Source organism: Leucopleurus acutus (assembly GCF_964270905.1).
Source record: "Leucopleurus acutus genome assembly, chromosome: 11".
Taxonomy (NCBI): domain Eukaryota; kingdom Metazoa; phylum Chordata; class Mammalia; order Artiodactyla; family Delphinidae; genus Leucopleurus; species Leucopleurus acutus.
The window spans coordinates 27,317,342-27,340,642 of record NC_139152.1 but is presented as its reverse complement, the minus strand read 5'-3'; the positions used below and the strand labels follow the sequence as shown (position 1 = coordinate 27,340,642).

Below are 23,301 nucleotides of genomic sequence, written 5' to 3'. Positions count from 1 at the left end.
TATTAGGTCAATTCATTCTTATGCAACCTTGAATGGAAAGTATATTAGCTTCATTTGGCAGATGAAAGAAGTAGAGAGTGATGTGACTTGGCTAAGGTCACAAATTATGATACTGAAGGGCTACATTAGAACCGAAGTCTTCTGACTCAAATTTCTACAACATTTCAGCAGTAGTAAGTATTTCACTAGTTTTATGAGCAAATTAACCACCAAGCACAATCATTTTTCCCTGCGAAAACACACTCACATTTCTAGTCTAGGTGAAAGGGAATTTTCTGATGCCAGTGTTGATGGAGGGTTTTGTTGCTAGGGCAGGTGGTAGCGAGAGATGGGATGGGAACTCTGATATGGGCAAGGTAGGAGCTTCGGGACTACTGGTGAAGAGATGTGGAAGCTAAGGCTTCCTGCTGGATTAACCTGAGGGAATGTTCTCAATTCTACATCACGTCCTGCTCTCTTCCTTTCTTTCCTATCTTATGAATACTGGTTGGGTTAATTCTGTTACCACAACAACCTCATTATTCTGAACCAACTTTTCTGTCTTCTTCGTTCTACTGCTGAACAAAATGCACTTTTGTTGCTTTCCCCTCTACTTTTAGGTCTCTAAAAGTACTTCTGTGATTTCCTTACAATTTTAGTGTAAGTAGTAATGGGAAACCAAAAAGAGTAATAAAATACCCTATTACGTTGCTGACTCTCTGATTTTTGACACAGCTACCTTAGCAGGAGTCAAAGTCTTTTGAGTATAGAAGAAGCAGAATTGTTATTTATATTTTAGAGAACTATCCTGATTTTGACAATTCTTTGCATTCCACATAGGATCCAAGGTAGAGGGAGACAAATTAAGATGGGCTGGGGCCACCACCCAAGAGACTAGTTTGAGAAGTAGCAATGGTGATCCAACCTCCAATCCTACCACTACTAAAACCAAGCACTCAGGCCAGGTGAGTGGAAAGTGGAGATGAAGTGGAAAGTGGAAGAAGACAAGTTAGGATAATTCTAAACTTCAGAGGAAGAAAGGGGAGATGAGAAGTTCCTGTGGTCACCAACTCACTTGGATGGTGGGAGAAACATCACAGATAGCCTATGTTCAGAAAAAGACCCAGTCTCTAAGACCAAACATTGTGTTTTGTGTTCATCTCTCAACAAGGTTCACTTATAACAGCAGACAAAAAATTATTAGAGAAAGTAGCAATGCTTTAAGATTGTACACCAGTATTGTTTGTACATGTTGATTACTAATCTAAGTTAAATCTTCTCTTCACAGTTAACTGATTTTTTTTTAAAGTACACAAGAAAACAAAATTCTTATTGAAACTCTTAAGCCCTAAAAAGTCTTCCATTATGATCTAATGTAGCACAGGAGTAGAGCAGGAATAAAGTTTTCTCAGGGAAGATGTTAACTGACACTAAACAGCACCATTGCCTCTTCTGTCTTAGAGTAGAGAAAGGTAGAGAGATATCACTTTGCTTAGGCTATTTTTACATAGTAAATATCATCTTAGTTTTCTTGGTATGTATCAACCTACCTAATTAACCAGCAGCACTAGTAATTCTGAATGGTTGTATTCTTCCTGTGAGAAGGTAATTGTGTATTGCTATTCCAGATGTCTCTAAGACTACAGTTTTATATTTCAGTGTTAATGATTAACGTGAAACCAGCATGAGAAATGTGATTTGCATTGCTCCAAGCCTATGATTTGGGCTCAAAAGTGTTTGCCTAATTGAGGTACTGATGACAATTTCCAGTGAGGTTATTTTCTGGCACCAATATTTTACTAAAGTGGCTATGAGACCTATCTCACTTTGAAATCACAAGCCTACTTGGCCACTAAATTATCCCAAAATGGAAAGCAGGGGTGGGGCCGGGGTGGGGGGAGTATTTACTTTTAGCATCATTCCAGTCCGGAGAACCAGGGGGCAATTTCCTTAGGTAGTCCTTAAGGAGCATCTCATACCGGGGAATCCGCTGAACAGGTTCTAGCATGTGATGCTGCAAAGTCAAGCTCCCACAGATCTTCTGTTTCTGTAATGAGAAAGGTTTTTAAAAAAAGATTTAAAAATTAGGTTAGCCAGTCTAAAAAAGTTCAACGTAACATAGAATTTTCATTAAGGGCAGCATTTCACTACAAAGTGTGGTCTGTGCATCACCTGCATTAGATATACCTGGGATGCTATTAAAAATGGAAATTCTGAACCCCATCGCAATCTATGAAACCATAATTTTGAGACCACAGCCTGGGCATATGCATAAAAACGCCTCCAATTCTTCCATTAAAGTTTGAGGACCACCAATCTAGTGTTAAGAACAGAAAGAAAAATCAAGCAGAATTTAAGCAAGAAATTTCCAGATTGATGGCATCCACTTCAATTAGTCACTACAAGGGTTTGTCAGGTCACATTATTAAATCATACTCCAGAGATTTTCAAAAGAAGCATCTATTTAATGAGGTTCACTAAGTAACACTGCATTAAATGACTCTGGACTCAGCAGAAACTATTTCATAATAAGGCTACCATAAATGTCATTTCCTTTTAACTTAAAAGACTCCACATGTAGAAAAGTGACAAGATGAGAAAATTTTAATTTTTCATTAGGTCATGACATTCTTTTCCATTAGAAACCAAACTCTAAACAGATCTCCTTTGCTTAGGGCAAAACTGAGTCTATAGAACATGCTTTCAGTAAGCTGTCAACATGGAAGGAGAGAAAAAAGATTACTTGAAAAATAAGGTGTGTTCCTGTTCATATTAAACAAAGAAGAAACCCTCTTACTATATTTATTGATGACCATGATCAGGGCACTCCAGGGTAAAAAATGTTGTATTAAGACATGATGTTTGCATTCAAAGCAAACAAGAAACTAAAAGCTTCATAGAGAATGGAATATTTACACATAAACTCAGGTGAAGTCAGGCTTTGGGCAGGGAAATGAGGAATACCAGGGGGTAAGTGCAGGAAGAGGGACCTTGGAGAACAGGCCCAAGACAGTGGGGTATGAAGCATGTTTAGTGAAAGGGGGCAGTTGAGTTCTGCTCGGAAATAAGATATTTATAGGGAAATAGGGGATAAGGAAGAAAATGTAATCTGGGGCAATAATGTCAAGCTGGGTTTAGATTTACTTCATGTAATGCAGGTTTTCATGCAGGGGAGTGATATCATTAGATATGACAGCTATTAAGATTAACCTACAGCAATGTGGCTTTAGGCAGATGTCGGGAAACTAATTTGGAAGTTATTGTAGACCAGGAGAAAAGTAAAAAGAGCCTGAAATTAGCATGGAAGCTGAGGGTTAATGGCTTTCCTTAATGAAGTGTAAGATATTAATATTATAAGTTTAGTTATTGCATTTGATTTTCTCCAGCAAGCCTATGGTATATATATACACACATGCATATATATTTGTGTGTGTGTGTGTGTATATATATATATATATATATATATATATATCTCCAGGAAAATATTACTGATCCCCAAATTTTTACATGAAGAAACTGGCTCAGAAAAGTTAGGGGAGTTTTCTAAGGTCAAGTGGCTCTAAGTGGCAGACTAGAATCCTAAACTAGATTAGTTGATTCTCAATCTACCATTCCTTTCACAACTCCATCCTTTCTTCATAACATGGAGAAGACAGACGTTGCTGAGATAGTTTTAAAATTTGATGAAACAACGATAATGACCACCATCGTGTAGTGAGCACTTACTATGCAAAAAGCTCCATGCTAAGTCCCTTGAAAATACTATCTAACAGGCAAATGAACACATACAGAGAATGAGGAAAAGTGACAAATCAAAGATAAAGCCAAGTGGTCAAATTCTGGTGAATAAAAGAATATTGGTGCTATGTGATAAATCCAATCACATAACCACAAGCTACTCTATGCAAGGCACAAAAGGTCAAGTGGAAAAAATGATTGTAAGCTAAAGACAGGAATGGAACATGTTGACTTTGTATTGACAACAAGATGTTCATACAGAATTGTGTAGCCAGCACTCAGCATTTTGTAACTGGAGTTCAGGGGTAGAGGAATACACTAGAAATAATGACCCTATAAGCATCTGCATGACATGATGGTTAAAGGCTTGGGAAACTATGACAACATTGAGAGTGTGGAGAGAAAGAAGACTATGAAGGACAAAAACCTTGTATTCTGCCCACATTTCAATATTAACAAAAGGGATTAGTGAAAGAACCAAAGAAGGAGCCAGTGTTCAGAAAGGTAGATGAGTGCTTAATCATGAGAGAAAAGAGATGTTCAATAAAAGGAGTGAAGGGGAAGAGCAGGACTTTTGGCTATGGCTGAGTGAGGAGACTGGCAAAATCCTCCCTTTAAAAAGCGACTTTATAATGAGAACCTACTATAGCACTGGGAACTGTACTCAATGCTCTTTGGTGACCTAAACGGGAAGGAAATCCAAAAAAGAGGGGATATATGTATACCTATAGCTGATTCACTTTGCTGCACAGTAGAAACTAACACAATGGTGTAAAGCAACTATATTCCAATAAAAATTAAAAAAAAAAAAAGCAGCTTTAAAGCTGGATAAAATTGATTTTAACAACAACAGCAATCATTTCAGCACTTTGGAAATTGACCAAAGGCACAAAACAATCTGAAAAGTGTTTCTTTTAAAAACTGCTGAACTTTGGGTAAGAACAGCAAGAAGCTGTGGTATTCTGGCCTGGGGCTGCCCCTCTTCCTCTCCCAGCTCAGTCAATGTGAAGATTCTGCAAGGGTGGGGCAGGCTGTGAGGACTGGCAGTTTCTCTGCTGAAGTTGAAGAGGGCTCATTTGATTTACAGCGGTGAACCATATGCCCAGCAACACTGTCAGTGGAAGTGATGTTCTCTGAGGTGGGCAGGTGGGGAAGACCAATGACTTTAATAGCCTGAAGCTGTGTTGTGGTCAGACAATCATTTCCTTGGCTGAGGCTGTGTGAATAACCAGCAGAGACAGAAGAGAGCCCAAGCCAGCAACCTCCTGGCCACTCTGAGGTTGTGGAGATGCAGACAGAAGATACAGATAGGAGATGGGAAAGGACCACAAGGACTTTGGAAATGGCCCGATCTTTAAATAAGTGCGTGCCCCTCCACACACAATTATAGGGCCATCAGCAGAGGAGAGAAGCTAACTGGATCTAGGTAGTTAAGCACCTGTGTTTAACAACTGTTTGATCTTTAACCTACACAGAGGGGCAACCCCTATAAAGCCAAGATCACATACAAACACAAGAACATTCAACAAAAAACTGAATAGAGACATTAGTGGCTGCATACCAGAGGAGAGATAAAGTTCATAGATTTAGTCTAAGCAAGTTAATAAACAAACAAAAAAACAAAAGTAACTGCAGCCACTCTCAGTAGGGAAAATACAAATCTAGAGTTCCCACAAAATAGGTTATCTAAAATGTCCAGGGCTTCCCTGGTGGTGCAGTGGTTAAGAATCTGCCTGCCAATGCAGGGGACACGGGTTTGAGCCCCGGTCCGGGAAGATCCCACATGCCGTGGAGCAACTAAGCCCATGTAACACAACTACTGAAGCCCGCGCGCCTAGAGCCCGTGCTCTGCAACAAGAGAAGGCAGCACAATGAGAAGCCCACGCACCTCAACGAAGAGTAGCTCCCGCTTGCCACAACTAGAGAAAGCCCATGCGCAGCAACAGACTCAACGCAGCCAAAAATTAAAAAATAAATAAACAAACAAATAAATAATAATGTCCAACATTCAGCAAAAACAAAAAGAGATATTCAAATAAACAGTGAAGTATTAACCTACACTGAAGAAAAAAGGCAGTCAAATAAAATTGTCTCTGAGTGAACTTAGATATTGGATATAGCAAAGATTTCAACATAGCTATTATATGTATGTTCAAAGAAATAAAGGTAATCATATTTGAAGAACATGAAAAGTATAACAACAATACATGCATACATAGCAATTTTCAAGGAGGACTCAGACAGTATAAAAAAGAACCAAATGAAAATTCTGGAGTTGAAAAGTACAATAACTGAAATGAAAAATTCACCCCAGAGACTCAATAGAAGAAACAAGATGGCAGAAGAATCAATGAACTTGAAGGAATATTAATTGAAATTATACAGTGTAAAGAACAAAGAGAAAAAAGGAAGAAAATTGAACAGGTCTCAGAAACTCGCATAATGGGACTTCCTTGGTGGAGCAGTGGTTAAGAATCCGCCTGCCAATGCAGGGGACACGGGTTCAAGCCCTGGTCCGGGAAGACCCCACATGCCGTGGAGCAACTAAGCCCGAGTGCCACAACTACTGAGCCCACGCACTGAAGCCTGCTACTGAAGCCTGCGTGCCTAGAGTCCATGCTCCGCAACAAGAGAAGCCACCACAATGAGAAGCCGGCGCACCTCACCGAAGAGTAGCCCCCGCTCGCCACAACTGGAGAAAGCCTGTGCACAGCAACGAAGACCCAGCGCAGCCAAAAATTAATTAATTAATTAATTAATTCAAAAAAGAAACGTGGGTAATGAAAATATGAAATTCAAAGAAACAATGGCTGAAAACTTCTCAGACTGATTTAAAAAAATCTACACAACCAAGAAGCTCAATCTACTCCAAGCAGAATAAATACAAAAGATCCACATCATTTTCAAACTGCTAAAAGCCAAAAACAAAGAGAAAACTTTGAAAGCAGCAAGAGAAAAGTTATTCATTACATACAGGGGACTGTCAATACAATTAAGGGCTAACTCTCATCTGACACAAGGGAGGACAGAAAACAGTGAAATGACATTCAAATTGCTGAAAGAAAAAAGCTATCAGCCAAGAATTCTGTGTCTAGCAATGCTATCATTCAATAGTGAAGAAAAAAATATTTTCCAAATAAACAAAGCCCAAGAAAATTCATTGCTATTCACTCTGCCTCACAAGAAACACATCATTTTCATGCTGAAAGGAACTTATTCCAGAAATGGTAAATATATGGGTTAAAAACATATTTGTAGGGCTTCCCTGGTGGCACAGTCATTGAGAGTCCGCCTGCCGATGCAGGGGACACGGGTTCATGCCCCGGTCTGGGAAGATCCCACATGCTGCGGAGCGGCTGGGCCCGTGAGCCATGGCCGCTGAGCCTGCGCGTCCGGGGGAGGCCACAACAGTGAGAGGCCCGCGCATAGCAAAACACCCCCCCAAAAAAATATTTGTAGACATTTTTCTTCTTTCAAATTGAAGAATAGTTGATTTACAATGTTGTGTTAGTTTCTGGTGTACAGCAAAGTGATTCAGTTACACATATATATTCTCTGTCCATATTCTTTTCTATTATGGTTTATCACAGGATATTGAATATATTTCCTGGTGCTATACAGTAGGACCTTGTTGCTTATCTATTTTACATATAGTAGTTTGTATCTGCTAATCCCAAACTCCTAATTTATCCCTCCTGCACCCCCCTTTCCTCTTTGGTAACCATAAGCTTGTTTTCTATGTCTTTGAGTCTGTTTCTGCTTCATAAATAAGTTCATTTGAGTCATATTTTAGATTCCACATATAAGTGATGTCATATGGTATTTGTCTTTCTCTTTCTGACTTACTTCACTTAGTATGATAATCTCTAGGTCCATCCATGTTGCTACAAATGACATTATTTCATTCACTTTTATGGCTGAGTAGTATTCCACTGTGTATATATACTACATCCTCTTTATCCATTCAACTGTCGATGGAGATTTAAGTTGCTTCCGTGTCTTGGCTATTGTAAATAGTGCTGCTCTGAACATTGGGGTGCATGTATCTTTTCGAATTAGAGTTTTCTCTGGATATATGTCCAGGAGTGGGATTGCTGGATCATATGGTTACTCTAAGTTTTTAAAGGAACCTCCATACTATTCTCCATAGTGGCTGCACCAATTTACATTCCCACCAACAGTGTTGGAGGGTTCCCTTTTTTCCACATCCTCTCCAGCATTTATTTGTAGACTTTTAAATGATGGCCATTCTGACTGGTGTGAGATGATACCTCACTGTAATTTTGACGTGCATTTCTCTAATAATTAGTGATGCTGATCATCTTTTTATGTGCCTTTTGGCCATCTGTATGTCTTCTTTGGAGAAATGTCTATTTAGGTCATCTGCCCATTTCTTGACTGTGTTGTTTGTTTTTTTGTTATGAGTTGTATGAGCCATTTGTATATTTTGGAAATTAAGCCCTTGTTGGTTGTACCACTTGCAAATATTTTCTCCTAGTCCATAGGCTGTCTCTTTGTTTTGCTTACAGTTTCCTTTGCTGTGCAAAAGCTTATAAGTTTGACTAGGTTCCATTTGTTTATTTTTGCTTTTATTTTTATTGCCTCAGGAGACTGACCTAGGAAAACATTGGTACAATTTCTGTCAGACAATGTTTTGCTATATTCTCTTCTAGGAGTTTTATGGTGTCATGTCTTATATTTAAGTCTTTAAGCCATTTTGAATTTATTTTTGTGTATGGTGGGAGGGTATGTTCTAACTTCATTGATTTACATGCAGCCGTTCAGGTTTCCCAACACCAATTACTGAAGAGACTGTTTTTTCTCCATTGTATATTTTTGTCTCCTTTGTCGAAGATTAACTGACCATAGGTGTGTGGGTTTATTTCTGGGCTCTCTATTCTGTTCCACTGATCCACATGTCTGTTTTTATACCAATATCACAGGGTTTTGATTACTGTGGCTTTATAGTATTGTCTGAAGTCTCGGAGGGTTATGCCCCCAGCTTTGTTCTTTTTCCTCAGGATTGCTTTGGCAATTCTGGGTCTTTTATGGTTCCATATAAATTTTAGGATTATTTGTTTTAGCTCTGTAAAAAATGTCATGGGTGTTTTGATAGGGATTGTATTAAACCTGTAGATTACTTCCGGTAGTATGGCTGTTTTAACAATATTAATTCTTCCAATCCAAGAGCATGGGATAGTTTTCCATTTCTTTGAATCATCTTCAATTTCCTTTATCAATGTTTTATAATTCTCAGAATATAAGTCTTTTACCTCCTTTGTCAGGTTTTATTCCTAAGTATTTTTTTGTTTTTGGCTGCAATTTTAAAAGGAATTATTTTTTTACTTTCCCTTCTTGATATTTCATTGTTAGTGTAAAGAAATGCAACAGATTTATGTATGTTAATCTTGTATCCTGCTATGTTGCTGAATTCATTTATCAGTTTCTAGTAGTTTCTGTGTGGAGTCTTTAAGGGTTTTCTATATACAGTATCATGTCATCTGCATATAATGACAATTGTACCACTTCTCTTCCAATTTGGATACCTTTTATTTCTTTTTTCTTGTCTGATTGCTGTGGCTAGGACTTCCAAATACTATGTTGAATAGAAGTGGTGAGAATGGGCATCAGTGTCTTGCTCCAGATTTCAGTGGGAAGGCTTTCAAGCTATTCACCATTGAGTATTATGCTGGCTGTGGGTATTTCATAAATAGTTTTTATTATGTTGAGATATGTTCCTTCAATACCCATTTTGGTAAAAGTTTTTATCATGAATGGATGTTGCATTTTATCAAATGCTTTTTCTGCATCTATTGAGATGATCATGTGGTTTTTGTCTTTTCTTTTGTTGATGTTGTCAGCATCACATTGATCTGCGTATAGATATTTTTTAATATTCTCTTAACTTCTTTAAAAGACATAAAATTGTACAAAACAGTAATCATATCACTATATTAATGAGTTTAAAAAACATAAAAATATTTATGTAACACAGGGGCTTCCCTGGTGGCGCAGTGGTTGGGAGTCTGCCTGCCAATGCAGGGGACACAGGTTCGAGCCCTGGTGCAGGAAGATCCCACATGCCATGGAGCAGCTGGGCCTGGTGCCACAACTGCTGAGCCGGCACTCTAGAGCCCACGAGCCACAACTACTGAAGCCTGTGCTCCTGGAGTCCATGCTCTGCAACAGTAGAAGTCACCACAATGAGAAGCCCACGCACCTCAACGAAGAGTTGCCCCCACTCACTGCAACTAGAGAAAGCCTGCGCACAGCAACGAAGACCCAATGCAGCCAAAAATAAATTTGTAAAAAATAAATATATATATATTTATGTAACACAAAAGAAGTCAAGGAGCAAAAGAATCCCCACCCAGGGGCTTCCCTGGTGGCGCAGTGGTTGAGAATCTGCCTGCTAATGCAGGGGACACTGGTTCGAGCCCTGGTCCGGGAAGATCCCACATGCCACGGAGCAACTAGGCCCGTGAGCCACAACTACTGAGCCTGTGCATCTGGAGCCTGTGCTCCGCAACAAGAGAGGCCACGATAGTGAGAGGCCCGCGCACCGCGATGAAGAGTGGTCCCTGCTTGCCACAACTAGAGAAAGCCCTCGCACAGAAACGAAGACCCAACACAGCAAAAATAAATTAATAAACTCCTACCCCCAACATCTTAAAAAAAAAGAATCCCCACCCAAATAACCTTATGTGATCTAAAGAATTCCTTTTCAATATTTAAACTTCAGCAAAGAAGAAATGATTAAAAGTTTTGACTAGAGAATCAAACAGAAATTACTATGATATTATTAAAATGTATTATCCAGGTTTGATGAAATTTTAAAAGTCAGGACACATATATAAAATGACCAAAAAAACACCCCAAAATGAAATAAAACAGAATACAGTTGATCCTTGAACATGGGTTTGAACTGCACAGGTCAACTTATATGCACATTTTGTTTTCAGTAAACGCGTACTACGGTACTAATCCATGGTTGGTTGAATCCATCAGGCATAACCACAGATATAGAGGGCTGACAGTAAAGTTATACTGGGATTTTCAAACACATGGGGGATCAGCACCCATAACCCTTACGTTGTTCAAGGATCAACTGTAATTATGTTTCTAAAATGTCAGGGTTTATAGCAATCATTCTTTATATTCATTTATAGTCATTCCAACATCTCAACCTCTGAAAGCAAGCAAGAGAGACACAGAGCTGAATGGGAACTTAGTTTGTAAATTAATGTGGACCCTGATAAAGCCAGACTTTCCTTGCCTCAAAAGCAAACGGAGAATTCACTGTTCAGTATATTGCACGTGCTCAATAAATATTTTAACTTTGCAGAGATGATTTCTGCATAATTCAGACCAGAATGGAATTTGACCAGGTGTCTCAAATCTCTCAATCTAAATTTTAGATCTAGAAGACCTTATGATTTGTACAGAAAAAGTAATTATAGCCTTGAACAAAAGAGTCCTATTACCTGAATTTCTTCAATTATTGATTTGAACTGGGGAATACGCTCTGTCATGTTTTTAACCAATTCCATTGCGTTATCAAATCCCTTCACATATTCTCCATACATCTTAAGGAATGGGGCCAATTTCTGAAGGATGTCACCAATTCTAGGGGTAGTTTCCCTGTATAAAACATAGAAACAAATTGTTAAGATTTCTTATAGAATGAATGAATTAACAGGACTCCAAATGAAGTAATCACTTTCTACACGTACCCTGCGCTTTGTCAGATCCACTTTGCTGTGAGATTGAGAGAAAGCGAAAAAGCACCTTTTTACAGGGAGTTTAGGAATAACACAGTAAAGAGAGATGCTTTACTCTTGGAAATCTTGAAGCTCCAAATTACCCTTAATATCTTGTCTCCACTAATCAAACTATAGCTTGGAAAGGAGAGATGAAACCTTTTTCAACTAAAGACAAAAATGTACCACAAGGTCTTTCAGTGATCTTTAACATAAAAATTTTGCATAAATGTTTGTTTACAGCTCTGTGTAGCATTATTATTTCAAGTTAACAGCTGAATAACACAGCTTCTAGTATGACTGCCTTAGATATATTATTTGCTATCTATGCCTCTTACCATTCTTGCATTCTTTTCTCCAGCTCTGGCAATAGGAATTTACTATGGAAGGCATTTATTGATGAAATATTAGAAAAGATTTTATTCACCATCTCTGCTGGAAACGAGCCTCGATTTGCTTCTTCCAGTAGTTTGCAATAAAATACCTGAATAAGAGAATTAATGCAAACATTACTTCAAAGTTATTGGTTAACCATCTAGCACTGTGCTAAGGCACATAGTGGGCTCTTAGTAACTTTTTGTTGAATAAATGGAAAAGTTCGTGATTCAAGAAATCAATCATTTTTGAAATGTAGGAGTGAGTATATGCTTTAAGAAGAACCAGGAATTAGAATTAGGAAGCTTTGACTCTAACCTAGGCTATGCCTCTATCTGTGGGATGTTAATCTTTTCTGTTCCAGAGAATTTCCAGTTGAGGGTAACAGGATTTACCCTTCCTATCCATAGGTAGAGTTAAAAGATGGAAAACTATACAGATGCATAATAACTGTGGTATTTTCCACTCCTCTTTATATTTTGAGTGACTTCTATGGCACATATTACATATTGCCCTTTATTATAATTTGTTGGCAGGTATCTCATTTTCCCTATTAAAACTGTACACTCCTTGGGGAGGTAGAACATTGTGATTTACTTCTCACAGTAGAAAAGGTGCTTAAAAAATACATGGTCAATGCATGAACAAAAGAGTATTTCAGTTCTCACATGTTTTCCTGCTTTAGTAAATAATAATGCATGGTAACTTAAAACTCAGAAATGAGGATAAAAAGATCTTCTCTTATACATAATAACAGGTATCTTAAAGACAGTAAAAAAAATTTTGCGGTCTTAGCTCTACTCTAGTAGGGCTACTATACCTCTTAATTGCCATTCTGTTAAATGTAGGCAGAAGGAGGTCTGTTCTTTCATAATGTCCAGATGGTTGTTTATTTTCTAAATTCACCTCCATTGCATTTTCTTGAGAGGCAAAAAGAATACCAAATTATGTCCTTAGAGACTCCAATAGGATATTTTAGTAATTATGATTAAATTCTAAAAGGTCAGCAACAGTAGCTGACAAGATAATATGGATGGAAAAAAAAAGAAAGAAAAAAAAAGTGCAACTTGGTAAGTGGAAAAAACACATTTCTACTATGGGAATACCTAAAAGTTTCAGGTCTGTAATCACCATGAGGAGAAACATTGTTTCAAAGGCACAAACCAACATGAATTGATTGACTTATGGCGAAATTATTTGGAAAGTGAGTATTTGAGTCACAAACACATTATCTCAGAGAACACAAGTCTTAATCCGGACCCTTAAGGCTCACCCTAACAGGCATGTAGTCTGCTCTAGGAACTGATAAAAAGGTGTGCCCAGGATGGCCTGCTCCCACGAAGTTCCATTTTTCCAACTGCAGTAGCGGGACATCTTCTTGCAACTAATTTACTCAAAGTTGGCAACTTTATCTTTTAATAAGAGGAGTCTGTATCAGCAGACAATCTACCAATTATCTTGATCTTTTATCACTGAAACAGGATTAAGAGGCCATCATGTTTAACAGTTATTCTTAATGATGCTTTTTTTTTTTTTTTTTTTTGTGGTACGCGGGCCTCTCACCGCTGTGGCCTCTCCCGCTGCGGAGCACAGGCTCCGGACGCGCAGGCCCAGCGGCCATGGCTCACGGGCCCAGCCGCTCCGCAGCACGTGGGATCCTCCCGGACCGGGGCACGAACCCGTGTCCCCTGCATCGGCAGGCGGACTCTCAACCACTGCACCACCAGGGAAGCCCCCTTAATGATGCATTTTAAAACTTTCTTTGCAAATGTATATTTGAGATGATTCACAAGCATCTACCATGATGAAAGTACAAAATGTTTTTCACATATTCAACAAATATTTACACCTAGCACTGTTTTGAACGTTTTATGCAAGGCCGAACAAGCGAACTCTCAAAACTCCTTCTGGCCCTATGACTGCAGGAATTCAGATCATTTACAACAGCAAGTGAGACAAGAATCAGTGATGTATTCATGCCAGCATCAGAATCTCCTATTTACTAACACGGCCTTCAGGATCACAGTAAGTGGGCAAGAAACAGAGTAGTGTTTAGGATTGAAAGACACAGATAAATGCATTTTGCGACTCCTACAGAGAGTCCTTCAATCTGTTTTTTATGAATTATGAAAACTTTATACCTAATGAATTCACTGACAGAGCTGAAAATGTTAGAGATCTCCTTGAGGAAGTAGCTTTCACTTGCCAAAAATGGCTAGGTCCTTCTTGCAGTTTCTAAAACACTTAAATTACTAAGTTAAAATGATGTATAATGCCAAAAAATAAAATACTGAAAGGGAAAATATTACCTGATCTAAGAGGTCAAGTCGGCTGACGTAAGCTCTTTCTGTAAGCAAAAGTTCATTGGCTATTTTGTGAAGTTTTTGCTCATTAGTCTCCTGAAAACAGAACAGATATTCACATATCAGGAAATAAAGCTTGTACAGTATTTCTCAAGTAATAAATATTATCAAATGGTTTCATCAAGGACTTCCCTGGTGGCGCAGTGGTTAAGAATCCGACTGCCCGTGCAGGGGACACGGGTTCTAGCCCTGGTCCGGGAAGATCCCACATGCCGCAGAGCAACTAAGCCCGTGTGCCACAACTACTGAGCCTGCTCTCTAGAGCCCGCGAGCCACAACTACTGAAGCCCGTGCACCTAGAGCCTGTGCTCTGCAACAAGAGAAGCCACCACAATGAGAAGCCCGGGCACCGCAATGAAGAGTAGCCCTCACTCACAGCAACTAGAGAAAGCCCACCTGTAGCAATGAAGACCCAATGCAGCCAAAATCAAGCAAATAAATAAAACTTTTAAAAAACTGATTTAAAAAAATGGTTTCATCAAAAGTTTTCCTAAGCTTCTCAGGTACCCAATTCCTTTCAGTCATCAAGGAACATCCAACCAGAAATGAACAAAATTAGAAAACAGCTAGATTTAATCTATGATAACGTCTTTGATCTCTGTATCGATTAACACTATCTTCCACCTTTTCTTTGAAACTTCTTTTATCTTTTTTACTTCCCAGACACTATACTTTCCTCATTTTCCCCCTACCTCTCTCAGGCTACTCTTTGGACATGTTTTTATCACTCTCTCAAAGATCTTGTTTAATTATTAGCTCTATGCACAGAACTTTTTACCTTAAAAAAACTGTTTTTATTATGGAAAATTTCAATCATATATAGAAGTAAAGAAAATAGTAAAACAAACCCCCATGTGTCCATCACCAAGATCCAACATCAACTCATTGTTAATCTTTCACCTATGCTCGCACCCACCTCCCTCTATCTATATTACTTTTAATTAAATCTAGACTTTAATATTTCTTCAGTTTATATTTACTTAACTCTTAAATATCTTTGTATAACCTTGCTAGTGCCATGAGGACAGGAACATTTTTTCGTTGTTAACTGCTCCATCTCTTGTATCTACTGCAGTGCTTCAATGAAACACTGGCACTCAATAAAATATCACTGAATGAATGAATGAGAAGCAGTCTCACATGACTAACTATTGCTGGACATTTATTACCACTTTGACATGTTGTCAGTCTAAGACCAAACTCATCATTTCTGTAAAATCTCCATTCTACCACCACCCTCCAACCTTACCATCCTAGCAATGGTTCCATCCCTTTCCAGTTAGCTGACTTAAATTACTTTAAGCTTAGTTCCCTAACACAAAATCCAGTCAGCCACCAACTCCTATTCATGGCATTTTGTCTTTAGCATCCATCTTTTAAGCTCTCATGACTGCCACCCTGTTTTGCTCATACCTTATCTCAAGCCCAGGCCAATCAATAGTTAGTTGCCCAATTAACTGATTCCATTATTTTTTTTGGCTCTAACCCACCTTGAATACTATCCTATGAGGAATTTTTCTAAAACTCTGCTCTGGGGACTTCCCCGGTGGCACAGCAGTGGTTAAGAATCCACCTGCCAATGCAGGGGACACAGGGTCGATCCCTGGTCCAGGAAGATCCCATGTGCTGCAGAGCAACTAAGCCTGTGCACCACAACTACTGAGCCTGCGCTCTAGAGCCCCCAAGCCACAACTACTGAAGCAAGCATGCCTAGAGCCTGTGCTCCGTAAGAAAGAGTAGCCCCTGCTCGCCACAACTAGAGAAAGCCTGCGCACAGCAACGAAGACCCAACGCAGCCAAAAAATAAATAAAATTAAAAAACAAAACAGAACAAAAACTCTGCTCTGCTCACCTAATGTTAGTTCCCATAGGAAAACCCAAAATTCTTCAATAGAACTCTTCTCACTGACAGGATAAAATCCAGACTCTGCGTACCATCCAGAGTTGTTTCTACCTAGTTACTTTACTGAAATACTTTTCTCATTCTAGGAGACTACGAAATATAATAAGAGTTTAGTAAAAACTTTAGTACCAAAGCAGACCAAAGTGTACTTTAAACCAGTGTCTGATTTGTGTAAATGCTACATTTTAAACTATGTATAAAATGCTATTAAGTTGTATAAATGCTTCATTGTGTTAAACACATATGACATCTATTTTATGCTTTATATGCAATATATGTTCTAACGTGGTAAGTTACCACGTTGCTTCTTACAGAACTGAGGTATTTTTATGTGAAGTCTTTAGGGTAAAGTAACATAATACGTTTAAATAATTTGTGGTCTCAGAAACACTGAAATAAGAACTATGTAGTAATCGGGACTTCCCTGGTGGTCCAGTGGTTAAGACTCCTCGATCTCATTGCAAAGGGCCCAGGTTTGATCCCTGGTTAGGGAACTAGATCCCGCATGCCACAATTAAGAGCCTACCTGCTGCAACTAAAAGATCCCGCATGCAGTAACGAAGATCCTGTGTGCCACAACTAAGACCCGGCGCAGCCAAATAAATATTTTAAAAGAAACAACTATGTAGTAGTCAAATTCCATAATTAGTCAAAGTTTTGGTTTAACTTAAACTCAGAGTAAAGTACTAGCATTGTTGCTTGCCTACCTGGCATCCCTTCCCCGCTATCTCTTAATGGTATCCAGATTTGGTTAGTGCGTCTACCTAACTACTATGTAGCCCTTTCTTTGGGGAAACTGACCTTATCCACAGATCAAAAGGGGAGCCCTGAATGGTGTCACACTCAGGAGTATACAGCGATAGGTTCAGGGGCCAATGAGACACAAGGGAATATGCACTGGCAGCTTTGGAAAAGGAGGCTCCCTACTCTTAGGAAGAACCATGAAAAAAGAGATCTCTCTTTGCTGCTCCACGTAAATGAGGGTACATGTAGTCTTGAGTGCTATAAGCAGCCATCCCATAACCACAGAGATGAAGCCAATAAACTTCCTTATTGTTTAAGCCAGGTCGAGTAATATTGGTGTTATTTGTAGCATCCTGATTAATATAAAAAACTTAAATACTAAGAAACATATGTAGTATATTCCATGAAACTGATAAACTTTCAAGAAATTTTTAGACAATCACTATTTATAGAGAAGTAAAATACTTAATGAACTAAAAATGTGAATTTCAAAGATGTAATTAAGTGTAATAAGTAAATACATAAGAATTACATCAACATTTCAGAAAAAGTGATATGCTGTTCTACACACTCACAGGAAATACTGACCTGCACCAACACTACAGCCATTTGTTTTGGTTTTTTAAGCCAGATTTACTGAGATGAAATTTACAATTAGTAAAAGTCCCCCTTTTGGTGAATAGTTCTAGGAGTTTTGATGAATGGTTACAATCATGTCACCACCACCACAATCAAGATACAGAACATTTCTATCGAAACTTTTCTTAGGTCTCTGCAGTCAACCCCACTCCTCTTCCACCACCAGCTCCTAGTAATTGTTGATCTGGCTTGTTCCAGAGTGTCATGTAAATGGAATCACACAGCATGTGCCTTTTGAGTCTTGCTTTATCAAAATGCATTTGAGATAGATCCAAGTTGTTATTAGTAGTTCATTCTTTTCAAGCCCTTCATTTTATTCTAATAGTGGAGATATCTTTTTGACCCACTATACTCTTTTGTATATTCTAATTCTAGTTCTAGCTAATATCTTTAAAGAAAACAATCCAGCAGATTTTGTGCCATGATAAAATAATACATCTTTTGTAAGTCAGAGAATTCATTAAACAATAAGTCATAATGTCTATTATTGCTATGCAATGAAGTCACCCCTGAGGTCTTCCATATCCTATGAGATCTTAAATAGGAAGCTTCTAAGAAACAATCTTTTTGCTGACCGCAAATTATACTTTAGCTGAACGTGGCAAATTGTGGGTATCCTGGTCATATTTTGCAAAATCCAAGGGTATGCCAGCAGTTATTAGTAAAAGCTATATTTCTTCCACACAGATGGTCTTCTAACATTAGGTCCCTGACCTTGCCAAAGTCAACACAAAGTAAACTTGCTGACATATGGTTTAATCACTCACATATAAGGTTTGTGAAAAGTTACTAGGGATTTTGTGGTGGAAGTGAGGACATCACAGACTCATGGAGCCTTTCTTTAGGTTAATCACAACAATAATAGCATCACCATAATAAGAACAGCTAACAATTATTCACTCATTGCTTGTTATATGCCAGACTGTTAAAAGTATTTTACACAGATTGACTGGTCCTTACAAGTCTATAAAATGGGTGCCATTATTATTCCTATTTTATAGGTAGTATACACACACAACAAAACAAAATTCCAGAGCTTAAAAAAAGACATCCAAGGCTCAAAGAGGCCAGGAAACTTGCCCAAGTTCACACAGAACCCAAATGAATCAGATTTTATTCACATAAGAGAGTATGTGATTTTTGAGTAACTCTTCAGTAAATAGTTGGCTCTCATTCTAACCCTTCTTTGCAACAAAAAAACAAGATTGTATTAAGTGCCTACAAGTGAACAGACTAACAAAATACCAACTATCCACTTAAAAATGGAATGTGCATTTTAATTTATATACTGATTATTTTTCCAACATAAATTTTATTTAAAGCAGACTTTTTAGCATTTAGTAATAATTATCAGGTATAAAAAATTCAGTCATATTTGATGTAACAATATGATGGCTTCCAAATTTTAAAAAATTAGTTTAGTTTCTGAAACTTACCTATAATGTACAGGGTCAACTACTCTATCAGACTTATGCTTAAATAATGCACAAAGTAGTTTTAAAGCTGCTGGTACATTGGGGCTGTAGCCTGATATTTTTTAAAATAGCACTTTACTAAGAAGTCATTTATTTTTGTGATTCTTTGGAAAACAATAATGGTTACACAATACTGATTTGATGAGTAATCCCATTGGATTCTTTTGCAGCTGAATACACAGGCTTGACTTTTCAAAATAATTATAACTATGCTATTTAAAAAGTATCTTACTTTTGATATTCCTCTATAAAATAAAGGGATTGGTTTTCTTTCTTTTTTTACCTGCAAATATATACTCTATTGAAAGCTGATTCTCAGAGTATTGCCTCAAACAAAAATATACTAGAGTATACCTAAACTATCAGAACTGAGAAAGTAAGATACACTCCTCTTACACTAATAGACTACACAATTTATTTTCCCCTGCTCCTCTCTGCTTAATGCATTCCTAGGCTATTACTGTGTACCTTTATACCTCTGAGAATCTTTTCGTAGAGATCTGCTCCATTTTCACTTGGGTTGGGGTCAGCCTAGTTATTAGTCACTGTACCCACTGGCACATGAAGCATTGCAGTGTCAGTTCTGCCTCCTTCCTTGCAGATGTCACCAGCTCCTGCAGGTCTTTTCAGACCTTTTGGCATGACTCTTCCATATGGCGGGAGCCAGGACAAAGAGCAGCTCTCAGAGTTCATTAACTGGATAGGCAGAATATGCTTGTGTGGAGCCAGCAATTCACTCTTCAGAATCTTAGTGCCATACGCCCTGCACATGTCTCAAAACCCCAAGCAGGGGAGTAGATATTTTGAAAAGAATTTCACAAATGCCAGTGAGTAACTGTTTCCTGAAAGATGCTTTAAGGGCAGAATCTTAAACGGTTTAAAAAGGAATCAGATATTGATACTATGCTTTATAACTCTTCAATACATGTTCTCATGTGATTTCATTTTAAGCAGGAAGTTTTTCCCCTAAAAACACTGAATCAAAACTACTAAAAGTTCTTATAGCCTTTTCCATATGTATATTTATAACATATTCCATATGTTATATTTAAAATAATATCTATATAAATTATCATGTTTTATAGGACCAGAATGGATGTTTCTTGCTCGTGCGGAATTTCTATCCAAATCTGTCATCAGTTAACTGTATTCTACCATGCAGAAAGAAGATGTGGTTTTGTATAGGTATGTGTCCCTGCATTCCCTAAAGTCCGTTCTCTCATAGCAAGATGAGTCAACTTAGGAAATAAACACTTGATTTTGTACCACAATTCATGAGATGCATCAACATTTTGATATGTCATTTTTTAATGTATTTACAGACATCAAAATCTTCAGTGTGGTTCCAGGTGATAATTAAAAATTAGATCACAATGATATTTAAATGTCACATAATTAGTCTATCATCTCAAAACACAACTTAAAATCTTTAATTTTGTGTTAGACACCTTCATTCCAGTATTCTTTCTCAGTATACTGAAGAGCAAGGTAATCAAGGGAAGTTATATCATAAGTGAGTGACAGGGGCAACTCCCACTATTTATTGGCACTATTCTACGTTCTTCACATGAATTATCTAATGTAACCCTCTTAATTCTCCCGTGAAGCAGGTAGCGTTATCCCCTCATTTTATAGACGAGGAAGCTGTGTCCTAGTGAGGCTGGCTAACCTGCCCAAAGTCACACAGCTAGTAAGTGACTAAGCTAGGATTCAATGCAGGTCTGTGAAAACATAGTTCGTACTCTGCTACCACCTTTTAACTAAGAGAACTCCCCCTGGATCTGGGGAACAAGAAAATGAAAAGGTAAGGGAACAAAACACAGATTTTGTGTTCTATTAAGATCATGCAATAATGCCATAAGTAAGGTCACGTGGTCTCAGGGAAGAGTTGTAATCAGGAAGAAATTTATCACCAGGTTCACATTACAAGAAAAAGAGAACGCCCACTATGACATGCAGGCATTATTCCTTTCCCTGCTGCATAATATAGTGTCACAAGCATAAACAGTCTGGTACTTTAACATGATCCTTCAGGAAGCTTTGGGAGAAAAATCCAAGCCTAATTGTGACCAGCACCAATATTTTTCAAATCTATGTCCCCTATACTGTTTACCCAATTCGAAAGAGGAGAAGAGGCAAGTGAGAGCTTTTAATCTGAAGGTTTAAATTACATCCTTTTAAGAGAGGGTGGGGAGGAGGGAGAAAGAGCCTGCACTGAGACAGTTTGGTTACTTGCACAAGATCAGACAGGAAGTGACAGCAAAGAGAGAAGGACTTTGCTCTTCTTACACCCAATTTAGTATATATTATTTGGGTTTAGCAGAAATTAAAGATCAGACACCAAGAAAATGTAATATATACTCACAATCAATAACTGAATTAAACTATCCCAAGCCTAGGCAGAATATCAAAGTAATAAGGTCACATAAATATTTCTGGTGATGATTCCCCAGAGTCAAAACTTTGTACACAGTAGTGAGTGCCTCACATGGCATGAGGCATGCAAACTTATCTCTGTGTATCCTGTAAGGGAGCACCTTAGTTTAAAATAGAACTGAGAGAGAGGGGCTGGGATCTTCAGCAGGTAAGCTATGTTGAATTTTGGTCTATTAAGGGATATCTCAGGTCATGAATCTATTCATCTAGATTTACAAATGAGGAAACAGGATTTTTATTTTATGTTTTATTTAAAAAACACAGCTCACATTGTTTCAAGGCACTGTTCTATGTACTTTACAACTATTTAATGATCTATGCCTTGTAAAAATGTTATGAGGTAGGTAATATTACCTCCATTTTACAGATGAGGAAACTGAGATACAGAGATGTTTAAGTGACCTGCTCAAGGCCACATAGCTGGTAAGTAGCTGAGCTGGGATTCAAACATAGAGAGTCTGGCTCTTGAGCCTATCTTCCTGACCACCAGGTTATGCTGTATCACTCTGTTTTGTTTTACTTTTTTTTTTACGCTACATACAACAACCACTGTGTTTTCAAGATCTGACCTTTCCTTTTCTCTCACACCCATACTGAATCTTTGTGTACCCTGTGACCTCCAGGCACCTGACTTTCCAGACTCTGCCTGAGTTCTCCATTTCTGCTAACAACAGGTAATTCATCCTCTCAGCCATGCTCCAAACCTTGGCTTTATCTTTGAGCTCTCCTTTCCCCTTTACCCCATGATATCTTAAGGAATGGTCATTTATTTACCTTAATCCTCCTTCTCGACTGGTAGTTTCCTCTTTGAATTTACTGCAGTGACTTGAACACAGTATGTGCAATATAGATTCACTGTATTTAATCTGAATACCCAGGTTTACTGAGCTACTTAGCTATAATGTGCCAGTAAAGGCCTAGGTCTCCAGGTTAACTTCTAGTTCCACATTCTAAATGATGACCATCCTCACAAGCTCACCAATACCCCCCACCCCCGTCTCCCACCCTCTCAACCCCAGTGGTTCTCATGACACTGCTCTCTCTTCTTCTTTCCCCTCTCAGACAAATCTCTATGTTCCCCTTTCGATTATGCTTGTGCTCTCTAGGGCTCAGTTCTTGGCCTTCTTCTGGTTCCTACACATTCTATTTTGGCAATATTAATCACATGCTTATGTACATCCTTTTACATTCCTACCCTCTTTCCTGAGCTCCAGATCCATATTCCATCTGCCTAATTAATATCTCCAAATGGATGTCTTGCAGGTACCATAAACTGAGTAGCATAAAAGTAACCTAATCAGCAACTCTACTCCCTCCCCTCATTCCAAACACAATCACTTTCCTTCTTGTCTGTCATCTCAACCAAGGCCTGCAGAGTTATACTAAAGTGCAGTGTCTGAGATCACATAGCTGGGAAGTAATGGGGCTGGGATTGGAACTCATCTCTTAATTCTAAAGCTTTCATCCTTAACCAATAACCCATAATGTCTCCAGAATATTCCATTTTTGTTTTAGGTATCTTTATCTGGACATCCCACAAGTCCTTTAAATTCATTATGTCTAAATCCAATTAATTTTTTTGCCCCCCAAATATGTTGTTCTTTCTATTCTCTTGTAGTTCAGTAAATGGTACACTGTCTGCCTCTTCATCCAAGCTCGGAGTTGAACATGACTCATTCTCTACATCCAGCCACGCAGTTCTCAGCAATCTCTCTCCCTTGCCCTAACCCTCTGCTTCGTCCAGGACCTCTTCCTTTCACACCTGGACTACAACAGTTGCTTACTAACCATGTTCCCTGCTCCATCTGTTTTTCCTTTCATCTGAGTCATTTTTCTAAAACCCACAGATGTATAATCATGTCACTTCCATGCTTTAATTAAATGCCTCT

The 23,301-nt window shown here is 38.3% G+C and overlaps 1 protein-coding gene across 5 annotated transcripts in view; it reads right to left on the bottom strand.

The window, feature by feature from the left end:
* Positions 1-23,301, bottom strand: part of FGD4 (FYVE, RhoGEF and PH domain containing 4) — a 197,954-nt gene that overhangs the window by 21,204 nt on the left and 153,449 nt on the right. For all 5 annotated transcript variants that reach the window (XM_082851080.1, XM_082851084.1, XM_082851083.1 and 2 more), the window contains 4 exons: positions 14,162-14,251; positions 11,816-11,961; positions 11,202-11,358; positions 1,888-2,026 (listed from right to left, as the gene is read on the bottom strand). In XM_082851080.1, the coding sequence (XP_082707206.1) occupies positions 1,888-2,026; positions 11,202-11,358; positions 11,816-11,961; positions 14,162-14,251 (532 nt within the window). The remainder of the gene's footprint in view (positions 1-1,887; positions 2,027-11,201; positions 11,359-11,815; positions 11,962-14,161; positions 14,252-23,301) is intronic.